The sequence below is a fragment of the Electrophorus electricus genome, chromosome 19, assembly GCF_013358815.1.
Source record: "Electrophorus electricus isolate fEleEle1 chromosome 19, fEleEle1.pri, whole genome shotgun sequence".
Taxonomy (NCBI): Eukaryota; Metazoa; Chordata; class Actinopteri; order Gymnotiformes; family Gymnotidae; genus Electrophorus; species Electrophorus electricus.
In genome coordinates this window covers 9,421,552-9,435,768 of record NC_049553.1, presented here as the reverse complement: position 1 = coordinate 9,435,768, position 14,217 = coordinate 9,421,552, and the positions used below count along the sequence as shown (strand labels likewise).

Here is a 14,217-nt window from a genome sequence, read left to right as displayed (position 1 = left end):
GCACCATGGAGGAGCACAGGCTCCGGGGGCTATGTAAAGGGCAAACTGTCCACTGGCTTTAGTAGTGCTATGTAGATGACTAAAGAGGTTTTATTGAATTGCCCCTTAAGGGCTGGCACCTGGGTTAAAGGGATGCTTTAGGGCTATACGAACAGCTTCGGATCCAGATAAGGTGTAAGATAAGAGAAGGTACGGGTGGAAATTCGCCTCAGGCTGTTTAAGCATAAGAAGGCTGAAGTTCTTATATGTGTCAGATATGTTATTCCAAGGATACCCTAATGCATAGTTGGTGTATAAAGTAGAAGTTTGTATAGTGTACGTCTGGAATTGTTTCCCTGTAATCCCAGTTCTGCTTTTGTCTTCGGATCTCTCAGTGGTGATGATCCATTGGACTCGTCAGATGAAGGAGGTGCTAAATGCACAGGAGATGATAGAGATGGTAGACAGCTCTGGTCCTCTGGAGGAGCTTGCCTTCTGGAGGAGTCGTTGTGACGACCTCTCTGGCATCATCCTGCAGCTCCAGAAACCCGGAGTTTGCCACATCCAGGCCACACTGCAGCACTGCAAGTCCTCTTATGTGCCTCCATTCTGCAGACTAACCAAGCAGATCCAGGTACAGGAAAGTGCGTGTGTGTGTATGTGTGTGTGTGTGTGTGTGTGTGTGTGTGTGTGTGTGTGTGTGTGTGTGTGTGTGTGTGTGTGTGTGTGTGTGTGTGTGTGTGTGTGTGTGTGTGTGTGTGTGTGTGTGTGTGTGTGTGCATGTCTTTGTGGGTGTGAGAAAGAGTGAGACAGACAGCAGAGAGGCTATGCACAGGGGTAATGGTCTGAGCAAGAACATTCGCTCACTGTTGATGATTTATAGGCAGCTCCTGATCAACTTCTCCTCACCCCACAGAAATGAGGCTGCACTGCACTCGGGCATTACTGTGATGAGTCGGCAAGGCTGCTCATTTAAATCAGGAGGCAGACCATGTCCAAAGGCTCTGTCTGAATGCCAAGTGTTATGCCTTACATCACTCCTCCTGAGGCCAGTATTTGTAGTCTGTATTGATAATGAATAAGCCTTGGTTTGTCTATGGGTTGCTGGTCCTGGATCAGTGTGGAAGGGCACCTCCTAGCCAGAGCCTTAAACCCTCAGCTTAATTCAGGGCTGACCCCCAGAGCTCCAGCATCTGCAGGCCTCTGTTTTATAAACTCTCTGGAGACCCTAAAAATCAATGTTGTCAGAGTGAAATCAGAGTGAAATAATGAAACATTCAACATTGATTGACCCTTCGTTTCAGCTAATTGCTGCTCTTAATGTTGGAACTGCAGAAAGAGAGTCAGCAGTATGCAGGATCACAGGCGTGTGACAGCAGAGCTGTACTGAGGCTTTACAAAAGCCTCTTGTGAAAGGACTTAACATGCTACTCAATTTACATCAATTGTTGAACTGGGTTTGTTGAGGCAGCCCAAGTAAAAGATTAAGTGAAGTGAATTTAGGTGTTGTAAAGCTGGTTTGATTGGATACTGTTTACTAACTGGATTTAACTGAATGTGACTCCGAATGGAATTGAATCAAGGCATCTTAAGCTGATGTCATGGAACTGACTCGAACTGCTGCTGAAGTGTTTTCCGTTCCTACAGGATGGCTCATTGCAGGCCCAGTCTAACCTGTCCTTCCTGTTGCTGCTGAAAGAGCCATGTGAGGAGCTGGCCCAGCTCAAACCTCCCCAGGTCACACCCAAGCTGGCCCACATCCTTAACCTCATCCGCATCATCTGGGTCAACTCCGTCTACTACAACACGCGTGAGAGGCTCACGTCACTCTTCCGCAAGGTATGCCGAGGCCTTCTTTACTGGTCCAGACCTCCCTGCTGGTGCAATCTTGATATGCACGTCAGGTCTTTTCAACTGTGATTCTCCATTGACAAGCAGTTACATCTGATTTTGAACAAAGATAAGACGCAATTGCATTTTGGTAAAAGCTCCTCAGATCTGTTGCTTACTCCAACAGTCTCTGCACCCACTCAGCGTGGTTGCAGCATCTTCCCAGGAAAGACCTCCGTAGCCATCCAGCGGCTGACTGCCTGGTTTACCTCTTTTCCACCCTTTCTCTTTCTCTGTGTCTCTCACCCTCTTTCTTTCTTTCTTTCTTTCTTTCTTTCTTTCTTTTTCTCTCCTCTCTGTTCTCAGCACTTCAAAGCCAGCCATGCTTCAGGGCTCCACTGTACAGATAAGCCATCAGCCGAGGCTCTGTAGATCACGCCGCACGTGTGTGTTAGATCAGGGGTTGAGCACCCTGCGTCAGTGCACGGTGGGCTCCCAAATACCATTCGCTTGCCGCCTCCATCACTTTTCATTTCCATCTCCAGCTGTTCAAGAGCGGAGGAAAAAACGTTTAACCTCTCATAATTGTGCTCTGACCCTTTCTCTGCTGGAATCATATGCTCTCGTTGCCATTCTGTTTCTTTCACTCTTTCTTTCTCCCGTGCACCTTTCATTCTTTTCACTCTTTCTTTTTTTTTTCCCTCCTTTGATAATACATCACGGAAAGTCGGTCTGGTACAAAAACATTTGGTCTAATTGTTTCCTGGGGGGCAAAGGGAGGGAGTGTCTGCCTAAAGCTCACATTGAGCCCTCAGACAGCCATTGTTCCAAGGACTTTATCATCTTGCCAGACTCGGCGCTCAGTCCAGAGCCTTACCTTAAGCCTACCACTTCTGGTCACACCGCGATTCGATCTGTCAATCGGCACAGCCAGCAGGCTGGAGCTGGTTAAACCAAAACTGATAAATAAATAATAACCTAGTGCCTATTGCATATACCTACTGCAAGAACTACATTTAACTGTTATGCCTTAGTGTTAATTTGAAAAGTCATAAATCTCCCCATATTCAGGTATGTAATTACGTTGAACTGCACTAGACTGTATGTTTTTCTGAGTTTTTGCTTTGTGGCATGGCTTCAATTCCTGGTCTGAGGTATCAGGTATAGAAGGAACAGTGATGTGCTAAGTCCCACTTAACCTATGCCAAACATGAATCCCTGTTTCAATCCCTGCCAGGTTTGTCCTTCACACCCTGTTTAACTATGATTACTAGGGTGAAACCCTAATGTCCATCCAAATGGAGTGGTCACATTTTCCCAGTGAGCTGATCGACACTAAGCTGATATTCAGTGAGCTGTCTGACCCCTTGCACTGTGTGTCAGTCATCCATATTCACTTTGCTCAGTCCCAAATACTTCACCGACATGAAAGTCCTGCTGTGTGGTCTTCATTCTCAGGATATTAAGTGTTGAGAACGTGTTCGTTTTCCTCCAAAAAGATAGGAGTCAGGATGTCAACATTGTTTCTAGAAGTTTCATAATGCTCTTATTCCATTATGCTCTAGTTTTCAGAAATTCTTGTGGAACTATTGAATTTCTATTAACCAGAATGTAAGCTTCCAGAAACTGATGTAATCCCTTTCTGTTCAGGTTTGTAGCTGTGCAGAGTAATAGTGGGATGTTTCTCAGTGTTGGTTCATATTGGCTTGACTGTGCTTGGAGTCTGCCAGGCTCGTTCAAGGCTCAGTGACCTGAATCTTTCTACCTGCTCCACAGGCCTGGCCTACGCTCACAAACTAAATTATCCTCATATGCTGATGTACGACTGGTTTCCGACACCCAAATTCCAGCCGTATTCATTACTGGAGAAACAGTGAATCTGGTGTTAGATCTTTGTAGAAGGGTAATTTCTGTCAGCACCCTGGCCCACATACTCCACCCTGCTCGGAGTGTTTTCGTTGGCTTTGCTCAGTTATACGTTAGTGGTAGCATGTTTAATGGAAGTGAAATGGCCCAGTTATTCCTGTATCGCTCCAGCACAGTTTTAACTGCACTCTTATGGTTGAGAGTATGTCTCCCCGCAGTCACATAAAATAATGTTACCTCAACAGGGAAATATTATATTGTGCTATTTGTGCTGGAAATGAAAAAAAATGTGGAGGAGAGAGAGATGGATGATGAAGGAAAAAAAGAGAAGGAATGAAAAAGAAAAAAGAGATACACTGCGAGGCAGAACCTGCACCCCAGTTCACTTTCCGACATTTCCAAGTAATAATTTCTAATCAGAGGGCATCAGAGTCATTTGTGCGCACCCGTGTGTGTGTTTGAGTGTGTGTGTGCACATATATGTGTACGTACGTGCCACTTTTCCCTGCCTCCCCTTCAGGGCTTCAGCTTTTCTTTATTTCTTTTTGGTTTGCTTTTTGGTTCCTTTTTCCTCAGCTGGTGAAGCCCCTGTCGGGTTTAATATCATTTTCCAATCAGCCAGCGCTAGAGGGCCTTCACTCTTGATTCTGATGTGCCGTTCCACTTAATGCAGAGGAGAAAGAAAGAGAAAAGAACAACTGAGATACATAAGGCCTTTAGTCATCATTTGTAATAATTGTTACCAGTATTCACAGACTGATATCCTCATTGCACTGTCATACAAGAGATCTGTGGCTGTACAAGCTGTCCGCCCCCTCCCTCCTTCTCTGCCTTGTCTCAGATATTCAACACCATCTGCCGCCTTTCTTAAAGTGCTCAGCCTGTCTTTCCTCTTATTCTTCTGCATCCAACAAATCATATGCAACTCACCCCACCACGACAGCCCCCAAGAAACAAAGTAAATTATTGGGGGGGGGGGGGGGGGGGGGGGGTTCAAGTTCTGAAGTGAAGACATGCTTCTAGATGCTGAGCATGAATCCCTACGGAGACCTGGGATGAGAGTCTGATTATTTGAGGACTTAGAAGCCTTGTGAGAGCAAGACTCAGGAACATATTTTGTCTTCATTTTTAGCATTTTTTTCACATTTTAAAGGAGAGGGGATGGAAATATTATTAACTCCTAAGCTGGCTAATGCTATAGAACCCTCAACCTTTTGGTAAAATGAGAATTTCGAGTCATTTACATATCAGTTTAATTTACTTGGTTCTGAACTCAAGGTGCAGAATATATTTTCCCTCCTCAGTGTGTGCTGCCCCCCATCCCCCCAAACATACACATGCACACACACACAGTCTGCTTTGTGCTGTGTCTCAACATAGAGTCTCAACATAGAGCTTGGTGTTTTCTCTGCCTGGATTAACCCACTGATCAGAGAAATGAAAGTAAATCTGTCATTTCACATTCTCCACTTTATACATCATATTTAATAATTACACTCGCTTTTCTTCCCCTCTCTTTCTCTCTCCTCACCCGCTCCCCAAACGGCATCTTTGAATGTCAGGGACAGCTGAGTGACAGCCGGCATAAAAGCCTGTGTCTTTGATGAAAGCAGCGCCTGTCTGATTCTTAGCAAACACCTGTAGTCTGTGTTAATCTCCACCTCAGCATATGGAGAGATTAGGGGAAAGGAGTACATTAGCACACAGCTAGACCACTTCAGTATTTTACTCTCAGATGGTTAAATATTTATTCTTAAAGCTTCCCTGTATAGGACATGCCTAAACCCTAAACCCTATTTCCTGTGGATGCAAAAAATTACTTGCATATGTATATGTGTGGAGAGGATATAGGCTATATATAGTTTGCATGCCATGAATCATCTAACCTACATATATCCATGTGACTGTTTTTGTAGATGAGTAATGAGATCATCCGGCTATGCTGCAGAGAGATCTCACTGGACAGGATCTTCCAGGGCTACGTGATCTCCAGTAAACAGACCCTCAGTGACTGCCTCCAGTGCTGCCTCTGCTGGAAGGAGCTCTACCTTCATACCTCCCAGCTGCACCACAAGTAGAGTACACCAAATCCTGCTGGCTGACTCTGCGCGCTTCCCTTTGTTACATAATCTTCTCCCCACGTTGTCAAAGCTGCCGTTTTTCCTCGGGGACAAGAATCACGACATTATTGGGATGAAATAGTTTCGTGTTTTTTGTCCACTTATATCTTTGTCACTTTTTTTCCTGACCCCACAGGCCAAAGCTCTTATACTTTGCTAGGTTCTATTGTAGTTATCTTGCTGTATTATGTCTTATTATATTCCATTTCACCACCACTAGAGTTTTATGACTGCAATCCCTGCCACATCTAACACTACTATTTGGGAGCTACTTCCCATATATTAATGTCTCTCCCTCCAGACCCCTATTGGAGCTCATCACACATCTCCACTCCACTCAGCCCTACTCTTTATTCTATGCGTCTCCTCTTTAAGCTTCTATTATTTACTGCAGGCAGTACCCTCCCACTCTCCACTTTACGGTGCCTTTCCTTTCCCTTCATTTTCCTCCTTGGCTGGGCCCACTTAACCTGCCCGCTGGCCTCAGCCCCTTGGCACAGTGCCCACGATCCCTCAGAATGGAACTGATAGCACCTTGCAGCGACAGCCGAGTGCCAGAGCCCGGGCCGTAATTGCAGCCTCCTGCCAAAGAGAGCGGCACTTTGCGGCGCAATGACAGAGTATTTGCTACAAAGTGATATCGACTGGCTGGCGAATGACAGGGCCTTGCTGTCGCAGCATCCATTTGAGAGGCGCTCATAATGCTGTCTTGTGGAGTTCTTTATTGTGCTTTAGCTTAGGCTGACATTTCTCTACTTTGTGCGCTAAAGCCCTGCTGCAATAAAGTCTCATCTCTTGATGTGCAATATGCTGACGATGCCTGGACGTGGATGAGTGAAAATAATGGCACAGCTCCGGTCAATGACACTATGTATGGATTTTAGTTTTTTTCCCCCAATATAAGTAAATAATCAAGGGGAAATTATTAGTGCTGATGCATTGGCAGTTTGTACAAGTGCAGTGCTTAAGTAATTGAATGGTGATGTTATTGTTTTGGCTCTATACTCCAGCACATTGGATTTATAGTTAACCGCCAATTATAAAGTTGAAGTGCAGGATGTCATCTTTAATTTGCAAGTATTTAAATCTTTACTCAGGGATCCAATTAGCACACTGCGGGGGAGCATAAGTAATTGGACATGTGGCTGCGTAGTTGTTTCTTAGCCAGCTTTGTATTGCTGCATCATTAGTTCATGCACAAGAGAGCCAACAAGAGATCTAGAGTTGCTTCTAAATGTGGTATTTGCATCTGGAGTCTGTTGCCGTTGTCTCTCAGCATAAGTTGTTTGGTGCACTGGTGAACATAGCAATAGCAAACCACCTGGCAAAGCAAACAGAAGAATGCATTCAATCATGGAGAAAAACTACGGAGCAAATTAAGAACAGTATCCTGGATACAATAAAGAGAAGACTACAGCAGCATGACTTCAGATGGCTTACTACAAAACACAGACCACCGGAAAGCGTATAACAGAAAGGCCAGAAATGTCTATTAGGCTGTACCAGACTTATGGAATGGAAAAATAGAAGCTGCCTGTGATCCAAAGTGTATGACCCCTGAGAGGGAGGTACAGACATGTAAACACACTCTGCTGCTCAGTGGGCTTCAGTGATGGTGTGACTGCTAATGACAGCAGCAGAGTGCGTTCTAACCTGTACAGAAGTGTCTTAAGTGAGCAGATGAAACCAAAGGCCTCAAAGCTCAGTGGATGGTGCTTCACATTTAACATGTTATATGATTCTATGTGGCTGAATTTCTAGATGTAATCTGTTCAAGGAAGCTGATGGCATAACGTATGCAATAGATGCGGTGTAAAAGATACTTTGGCCTATGGTAAGCACTTATTTAGGAATAGCGGTTTGTTCAGTATAATGGTTTTGTCTACATGCTTGGCTCTCGATTAAAGCTAGGTGATACTAACCGATTTCAGTATCAGAGTATTATCCATGAGATTGCAGCATCTGGCAATCTTTACATTAATGAAGTTACTGAGACACTGCTTTGGGGCTGTTGTGCAGTTGGAAGCCTGTTCTATGGTGTTTAATTGTAACATGGTTTGATTGCAGAACTGGGGTTTTGGCCCACTGCCCTCTAAACAGCAGGCCTGCAGCGTCTATCCTACACATGGGCAGCCGACCCCATCCACCTAATTATAGCCAGCACTTAGTTCCAGCCCAAAGGCCCACAAAGGGCATGGCCTGGGCAGAGCAGGGGTGCCAGCACTGGGGCTCTTCCTCCAGTGCTTACTTAGAAAACCTGCTCACTTACAGACCAACTTTTAATTACTCTACAGCCCAACCAATACTTGTAAGCTTATAGACACCTTTTCTTCATGAAATTAATTAAAGAAAGTTTGTAAGGAATTAGTCCAAATGTTTCAAAGAAATGTACGGCAGTTACCAAATTGTTGCCTAATTATTTTTGAACTCTTGCTGTGCACATATTAAAAGAATATTTTTCTTATTTACTATGGCTTGGGGGAGAAGTATGATTTCTCTTTCCAGTAAATCAATTGTTTACTGAGACTAATGCTGAGTTTCAAATTAAAACCTAAATATTTACCTAAAACAAAAATACAGTCTTCCAAAGAGAATTTAGATTGCTTCTTGTTTGCAAGATATTGATTGTTAAATGAGTTGCCTGGGTAAAGGTGACAGCTTTATGAATTGATAGAGTTGTCCAAACAAGGCTAAGTAATGAGCAGAGAAACACCTTTTCAATCCTGCTTTACATAATATGACAAATACCTTGCCCTCCCCCGCCCCACGACACACACACACACACAAACACAGACACACTCACACAGACACACACACACAAATACACATGCATATATCCATTTTGCATATATCAATTTTGTTGGATTCAGTGGTAGTAGGGTATTGTCTGAGAATGATGAAATAAATAATGTGAGATAGATGCAAGACCATGTTTTAACAATGATATGATGGCTGTGGAAGGAATATGTGTGTGTGTGTGTGCGCGCGTGTGTGTGTGTGCGCGTGTGTGTGTGCGTGTGCGCGCGTGTGTGTGCGCGCGTGCGTGTGCGCGCGTGCGTGTGTGTGTGTGTGTGTGTGATTGAATCTATGAGAGAAGGTGAGATATTGTTCTGCTTATGGTAGAGAGTGTGGGTTTGAATGGTTGGAGTGCTTTATCCTTTGTAAGTGATGGTGGTGTAAGCATAACAGTGCTTGCCTGTATGTGTGTGTTTGTGTACTATGAGAAACATGTGCACTGTAGGAGCTGTTTGAATGTCTCATGCTGTTAGCGCCAGCGTGTCTTTACCCATACAGGCACAAAGAACAGAAAAACCCCAACACATCAGCCACTACCTTCACCTTTCAAAGCAATACAGCAGGTGCTGAGTGCCTGAGTGTGGAATCCTACCATAGAGCTCAGTGCAAAATACATTAAGACAGAATATCGATCAAAACAGGGCCTGAGTAAGATCAGCAGGGCTAGCCATAAAATCAGAAAGGTTGCATGTGTGTTTTTTCTGCCTCACTGTTTCACCATGGCAGGAGTTTGTGGTTCTTGTATGTAAGCAGAGATCAGTTTATTTGGTTTACTCAACCTCCAGCAAGTCAGTCGATATGGAATGTGAGCGTGTGTGTGTGTGTGTGTGTGTTTTTGACCATAGCATTCTGACACATGATTAATGGGGTGTTAGCTCGAGCCTGCCCCTTCTCCTCTGTCCTCTTGGTGGCCTCTGTCCTTCCCTCTCGCTCACTTTGTCTTTCGCCCTCATTACTTTCCAACCTTTCGCTCTCTCTTTCTCCATGCCTCTCTTTTGACTCTTCCGTTTATTCCCACAGATGTTTCAACCTTCTCTATTTCTTCTATTCCTCTTTGCCCTTTCTTTATCTTGAGACCTCCTTCCCTTTTCGTTCTCACCTGTTTCTCATTCCTTTTCCATTCTTTCTCTCTCTGTCTCTCTCTCTTTCTCTGTCTCTCCCCTTTCTTTAGCTTATTTAATTATAGAGTCAATCATGTTAGATTTCCCAGACAATGCCTTTAAAAGGTTGCTCAGTAAAGAGCACGGTAGGGCTCTGTGGATGTCTTAATGAAGTTTAACCCTCTCGGCTGGCCCCTGGCTCTGCCTCAGCTAATGATGGATTGAAGCTAAATCTTTGGAGGATTTCTCAAGCAGGCATGACCTCATAAAATATCAGTCATGGCTGTAATCATTGCCATGGTACCAATTGCTTTCTCTTATTGCTTAGGAATCCTATCTTAGCAACTCGTGTTTTTCCCAGTCCATTGGAAGGTGGTTAATTCTGAGAAAAAATTATGCCTCCATTCAGGTGCTTGTAAATGGCTTTATCTAGTAATGTGATCTTAAAATCTTATATGGGTTTGTTACCCATGAAATAATTGCCAAAATTTGGTTCAATTTGTTTTTGGGTTTTTTTTAGATGTTGAAAGTGGATAATTAAATTATTTAATATCATTATTATGATCATACAGTCTAATTTCTATGTTCTGTCAGCATTTTCCATTCAACTGTCAAGTCAGTTTATTTGCATTCCCATTTACAGATAAATTTTCTGTGCCCTTCTGCTCAGTAAGATGGACCCTTCACATGCATTTGAGTCACCGTAATCAGGTTTTACCGCAGCTGGTGTGGCGCTGTAACTCGCTGCAAGGGCGGCGACCCCAGAGTGAGGGAGAGGCGTGCAGAATAAACACGAGCATGGCTTATCGCCTGTAATCGCTGGCGCTGGCGAGCAGTGACATTCAGCTCTGCGTCCTCCTGCGCGTTTGGACAGCACATTCATCACCACAGGGGTTATGACGCTACCTTCACCCTTATTGGATCATCTCTCTCTCCGCTGCAGCCTCAACAGCTCCCACTCCATCTCTCTCTCGCTCCCTCTTCCAGCCTTCCTCCTCCCCTGCCCTGCTTGGGTTTCTCTGTCTTAGTTTAGGAGTCCCTGTTAACATCATTACTCACTCTTGGAGCATCTCTGTTCCTCTCTGTGTGGCTGCACTGATCTGCTCACGTGCTGCGGCAGACGTGCCGTGATGCGTTGTCCGTCCTCTTGCAGGCAGCTCAGTAAGCTTGCGTTAATTAGCCTGCAAATTGGACAAATTTACGCTTTTCTGTCTGCCAATACCTTTCTTTATTGGCCATTTATCCCTGAGGTTATTCTGACCACAGTTTACAGCGAGGATGAAGTGGACTGTACAGTCCTGTCCCTCTCAGAGCAGTCCAGTAATGCAGGCTAAAGGGAAGAACAGGGCGATTAAGATACCACACAGACCCTGGGAGCTCAGTAGCACTATGTGATTCAGAAAGACTGATTATTGGTGCATATCTCCTAGCAATCCGCTTCTGATGTGTTTTTGAATCACATTTATTTATTTATGTTTTTCACTATCATCCCTCACACTGTGGAGAATCAGAATTTTCTAGTCACGCTAGACATCTTTTCAAAAAATAATACTTTTTTTTTTTTTTACAATATAAAATGCATAATATAACCTTGAAAACCCAAATGTACGACTATTGCCCTTTACACAGTGTTACAGAAGTAACACATGAAAGAAATAACAGCAAACAACTGGGAAGCACATCACTCAAAATGATGAATGTTACGCTGCATCCTAACATCAGCTTCTAATCATCGTCTGCGCTGAAATAAAGCTGTCCAAGCTTCAGAAGGGTCTCTTTGAACTGCCGTGTGAGAAAGAGAAATGGCCAGTTAGGGTGCTTGGCTCTACACGCCTACTCCGCTGCGCTCACACTCTCCAATAATCCTCTAACCCCCTGGCCTCCGTGGAGGCCCTGGCCCCCTAGAGAGACATGATTGAGAGCCACACTGTACGTCTACGCTCAGATGTGTCTGCCTTAATGTCTCCCTCTCAGCCTCCCACAGCCTACTGTAGATTTTTGCTCTCCTCTCTCTCGCTCTCTCTCTCGTTCTTTTTTTCTCCCCTCTCTTACTACCCTTCTCAACTCCTCCGTGCAAATCCTTTCAATTCAGTTCAGGTCACTTTGATTTAAAATAATAAATGACAGATGATGGCATTATTTAAAAAGCCAAATTGGGAAGACATTTCAGTTCTGCTGTGTGTTGTTAATATTGCTACTCTGTACACACACATGCGGTCATAGGCTATGTTTTTAATAATACGAATATATCACATCTTTTAGAATTACATATTTTTAATAGTACCTGTGGGAGTGGGAGGGTCTTCTGCTGGGCTAAATTGAAAATGTTTACTCAGCTGAGGGATGTTTAGAATTAGACCGTTTTTATTTCTCTAAATAGGCCTCTCTAGTATTCTGAGGTTTCTCAGCATGAAGGAGAATGTTCACTTCATTCATTCATGACCATATATTCTGGTCTTTATTTTTTTATGAGTAATCATAACTTTTTGTGACCTTTCTATGGCTCATCTGCAGGAACTGTGCTTGGTTAAGATGTCTCTCTACTCTGTATGGCTGAGATGCAGAGCTGCCTGTGCAGTTTATTTTTTTATCATTTGTGATTTTGTATTATAGCCAGTGTATTTCAACCATTTTCCTTTTTTTCCCTATGGTGTACTTTATCCTTGCTTGAGTTTGTGCAGCAGTGCTTCTGTGAAGAGGTTGTCTGTTAGGGATTAGGGAGTTCATTTCAAAATAAGGTCACAGAAGGGATTGGTTTTAGGCCTGACCCTTTCCATTTTGTGGGCTTCAAACCACTGCACATTACATTAAGATTGTAAAATTTGTGGTGGTGTTTGTTGATTAGTTTGTTTTTATTTTGAGCATATTTCTATAGTTTCCTGCAGGTAGTGAGTCTGTGTGGGTGTCGGTGCTTGTCTTGTTTATAGCGGTCATGCTTACTGAGTAAACCCCACACTTCACAGTCACAGAGTGCATTGTAATACTATAATAAAAATCATTCCAAAGTTTCATTTGGGATATTGACTTAGTGGAAATTTATTTTAAATAAAAGCAAATTTATTGCATTCACTGCCAGGTCAAAGTTTCCTGAGGCACTGATTTTCAGCCTGCCATCATCATAATGTAATAAATATTTCAGTGCTTAGAGTCTGGTTTGCTGAGATCTGCCTTTCCCTGTCTTGTTTGTTTAACTTGTTCATGTATTTGGCCTCTTTCACCTGTGTGCCTGTGGCCCAAGCCTCCCATTGTTTTGTGAAACAGCTCTGCTAAAAGCCCTGCTCTCTCTCTCTCTCTCTCTCTCTCTCTCTCTCTCTCTCTCACACTCTCTATAGCCTTCTCTCTCACACCTCAGAACAGCCCAGCTAAAGGTGTTTGTCTTTGCTCTGTGATGAGGATTACCTTTCCATCAGGGGAAGAATGAAGTGTGAAAAGCAATCTGAGAAATGGCAGCCATGCTGATTTAAAACTTTGGCGGATGCAATTATGCCAACGACGGCTCATTTTTGACCTTATCCTTCGGCGCTCTAGATGGGAGCCCACCGTTGCTGTTGTTTGTTTGCCTGGCGTGTATGGCTGAAGCCTCGCCTTGTAAGGTGCCTCGACAGAGCAAACATACCCGGGGCCTTTGCCTACATCTGCTTCTCATGTGTCAAAGACTAAGCAATGAACTCTCCCTGTTTTCTTACTCCTCCCTGTCTTCCCCTTTCTTTGGGTTAGATATTCGTCAGTAGGGTGGGTGCTGGACCAGACCAGTATCTTCGCTTTGGTGGATGCCTTTGTGCAGAGATGTAAAGATCTTCTTGAGGTGAGCAAATATGACATGTACTCAGACTCACTGAGGCCCAGGTCCAGCAGGCTAAACTAGGCCCGTTAACAAGAGCCAGGGCTTATATCTCATAAGGGCTTCTACTTTATATTTATGCAATTTCCTGAGTCAAGGCTTAACACTGTCCTTTCATTTAACCTGTAGAATTGTTTACAGAAGTATTCAGATGCATAAAAATAATGTAATTTCAGCATACCACAAAAATACATATACATTTTAATCCATAAAGAATTTCAAATGAAAAAAAAATCCATAAAGAATTTATATATTATATATATATATATATATATATATATATATATATATATATATATATATATATATATCTGTGTGTGTGTGTGTGTGTGTGTGTGTATGTTTAACTCTCAATGGCAAATACTTAATTGAACATAATGTATATGCATACAGAATAATTTGGCTAGTTTGCAAGCAGATATCAAGGGAACATTGATATCTGCACATTACTGTACAGTGCAGTTACAATTACATGTATGGCATTTAGCAGACAGTGTCATACAGAGCAACTTACAAAAGTGCTTTAGTTGTTTACTTAAAGTAGCCTTAGCTAGCACAAATAGGTTAGATTTCCAAAAATACCCTTAACCTAGACACTGCCAGAACCAAGTGTCTGTGCTGAAACCTAGAATGAGAGCTACAAAACAACACAGTTCCATCGAATACAACATCGTACAAGAGCATT

The 14,217-nt window shown here is 43.3% G+C and overlaps 1 protein-coding gene across 1 annotated transcript in view; it reads left to right on the top strand.

The window, feature by feature from the left end:
* Positions 1–14,217, top strand: part of dnah2 (dynein, axonemal, heavy chain 2) — a 104,486-nt gene that overhangs the window by 7,168 nt on the left and 83,101 nt on the right. Inside the window, exons 7-10 of the mRNA XM_035519901.1 lie at positions 375–613; positions 1,627–1,818; positions 5,592–5,749; positions 13,409–13,496. Coding sequence (XP_035375794.1) covers positions 375–613; positions 1,627–1,818; positions 5,592–5,749; positions 13,409–13,496 — 677 coding nt within the window. The remainder of the gene's footprint in view (positions 1–374; positions 614–1,626; positions 1,819–5,591; positions 5,750–13,408; positions 13,497–14,217) is intronic.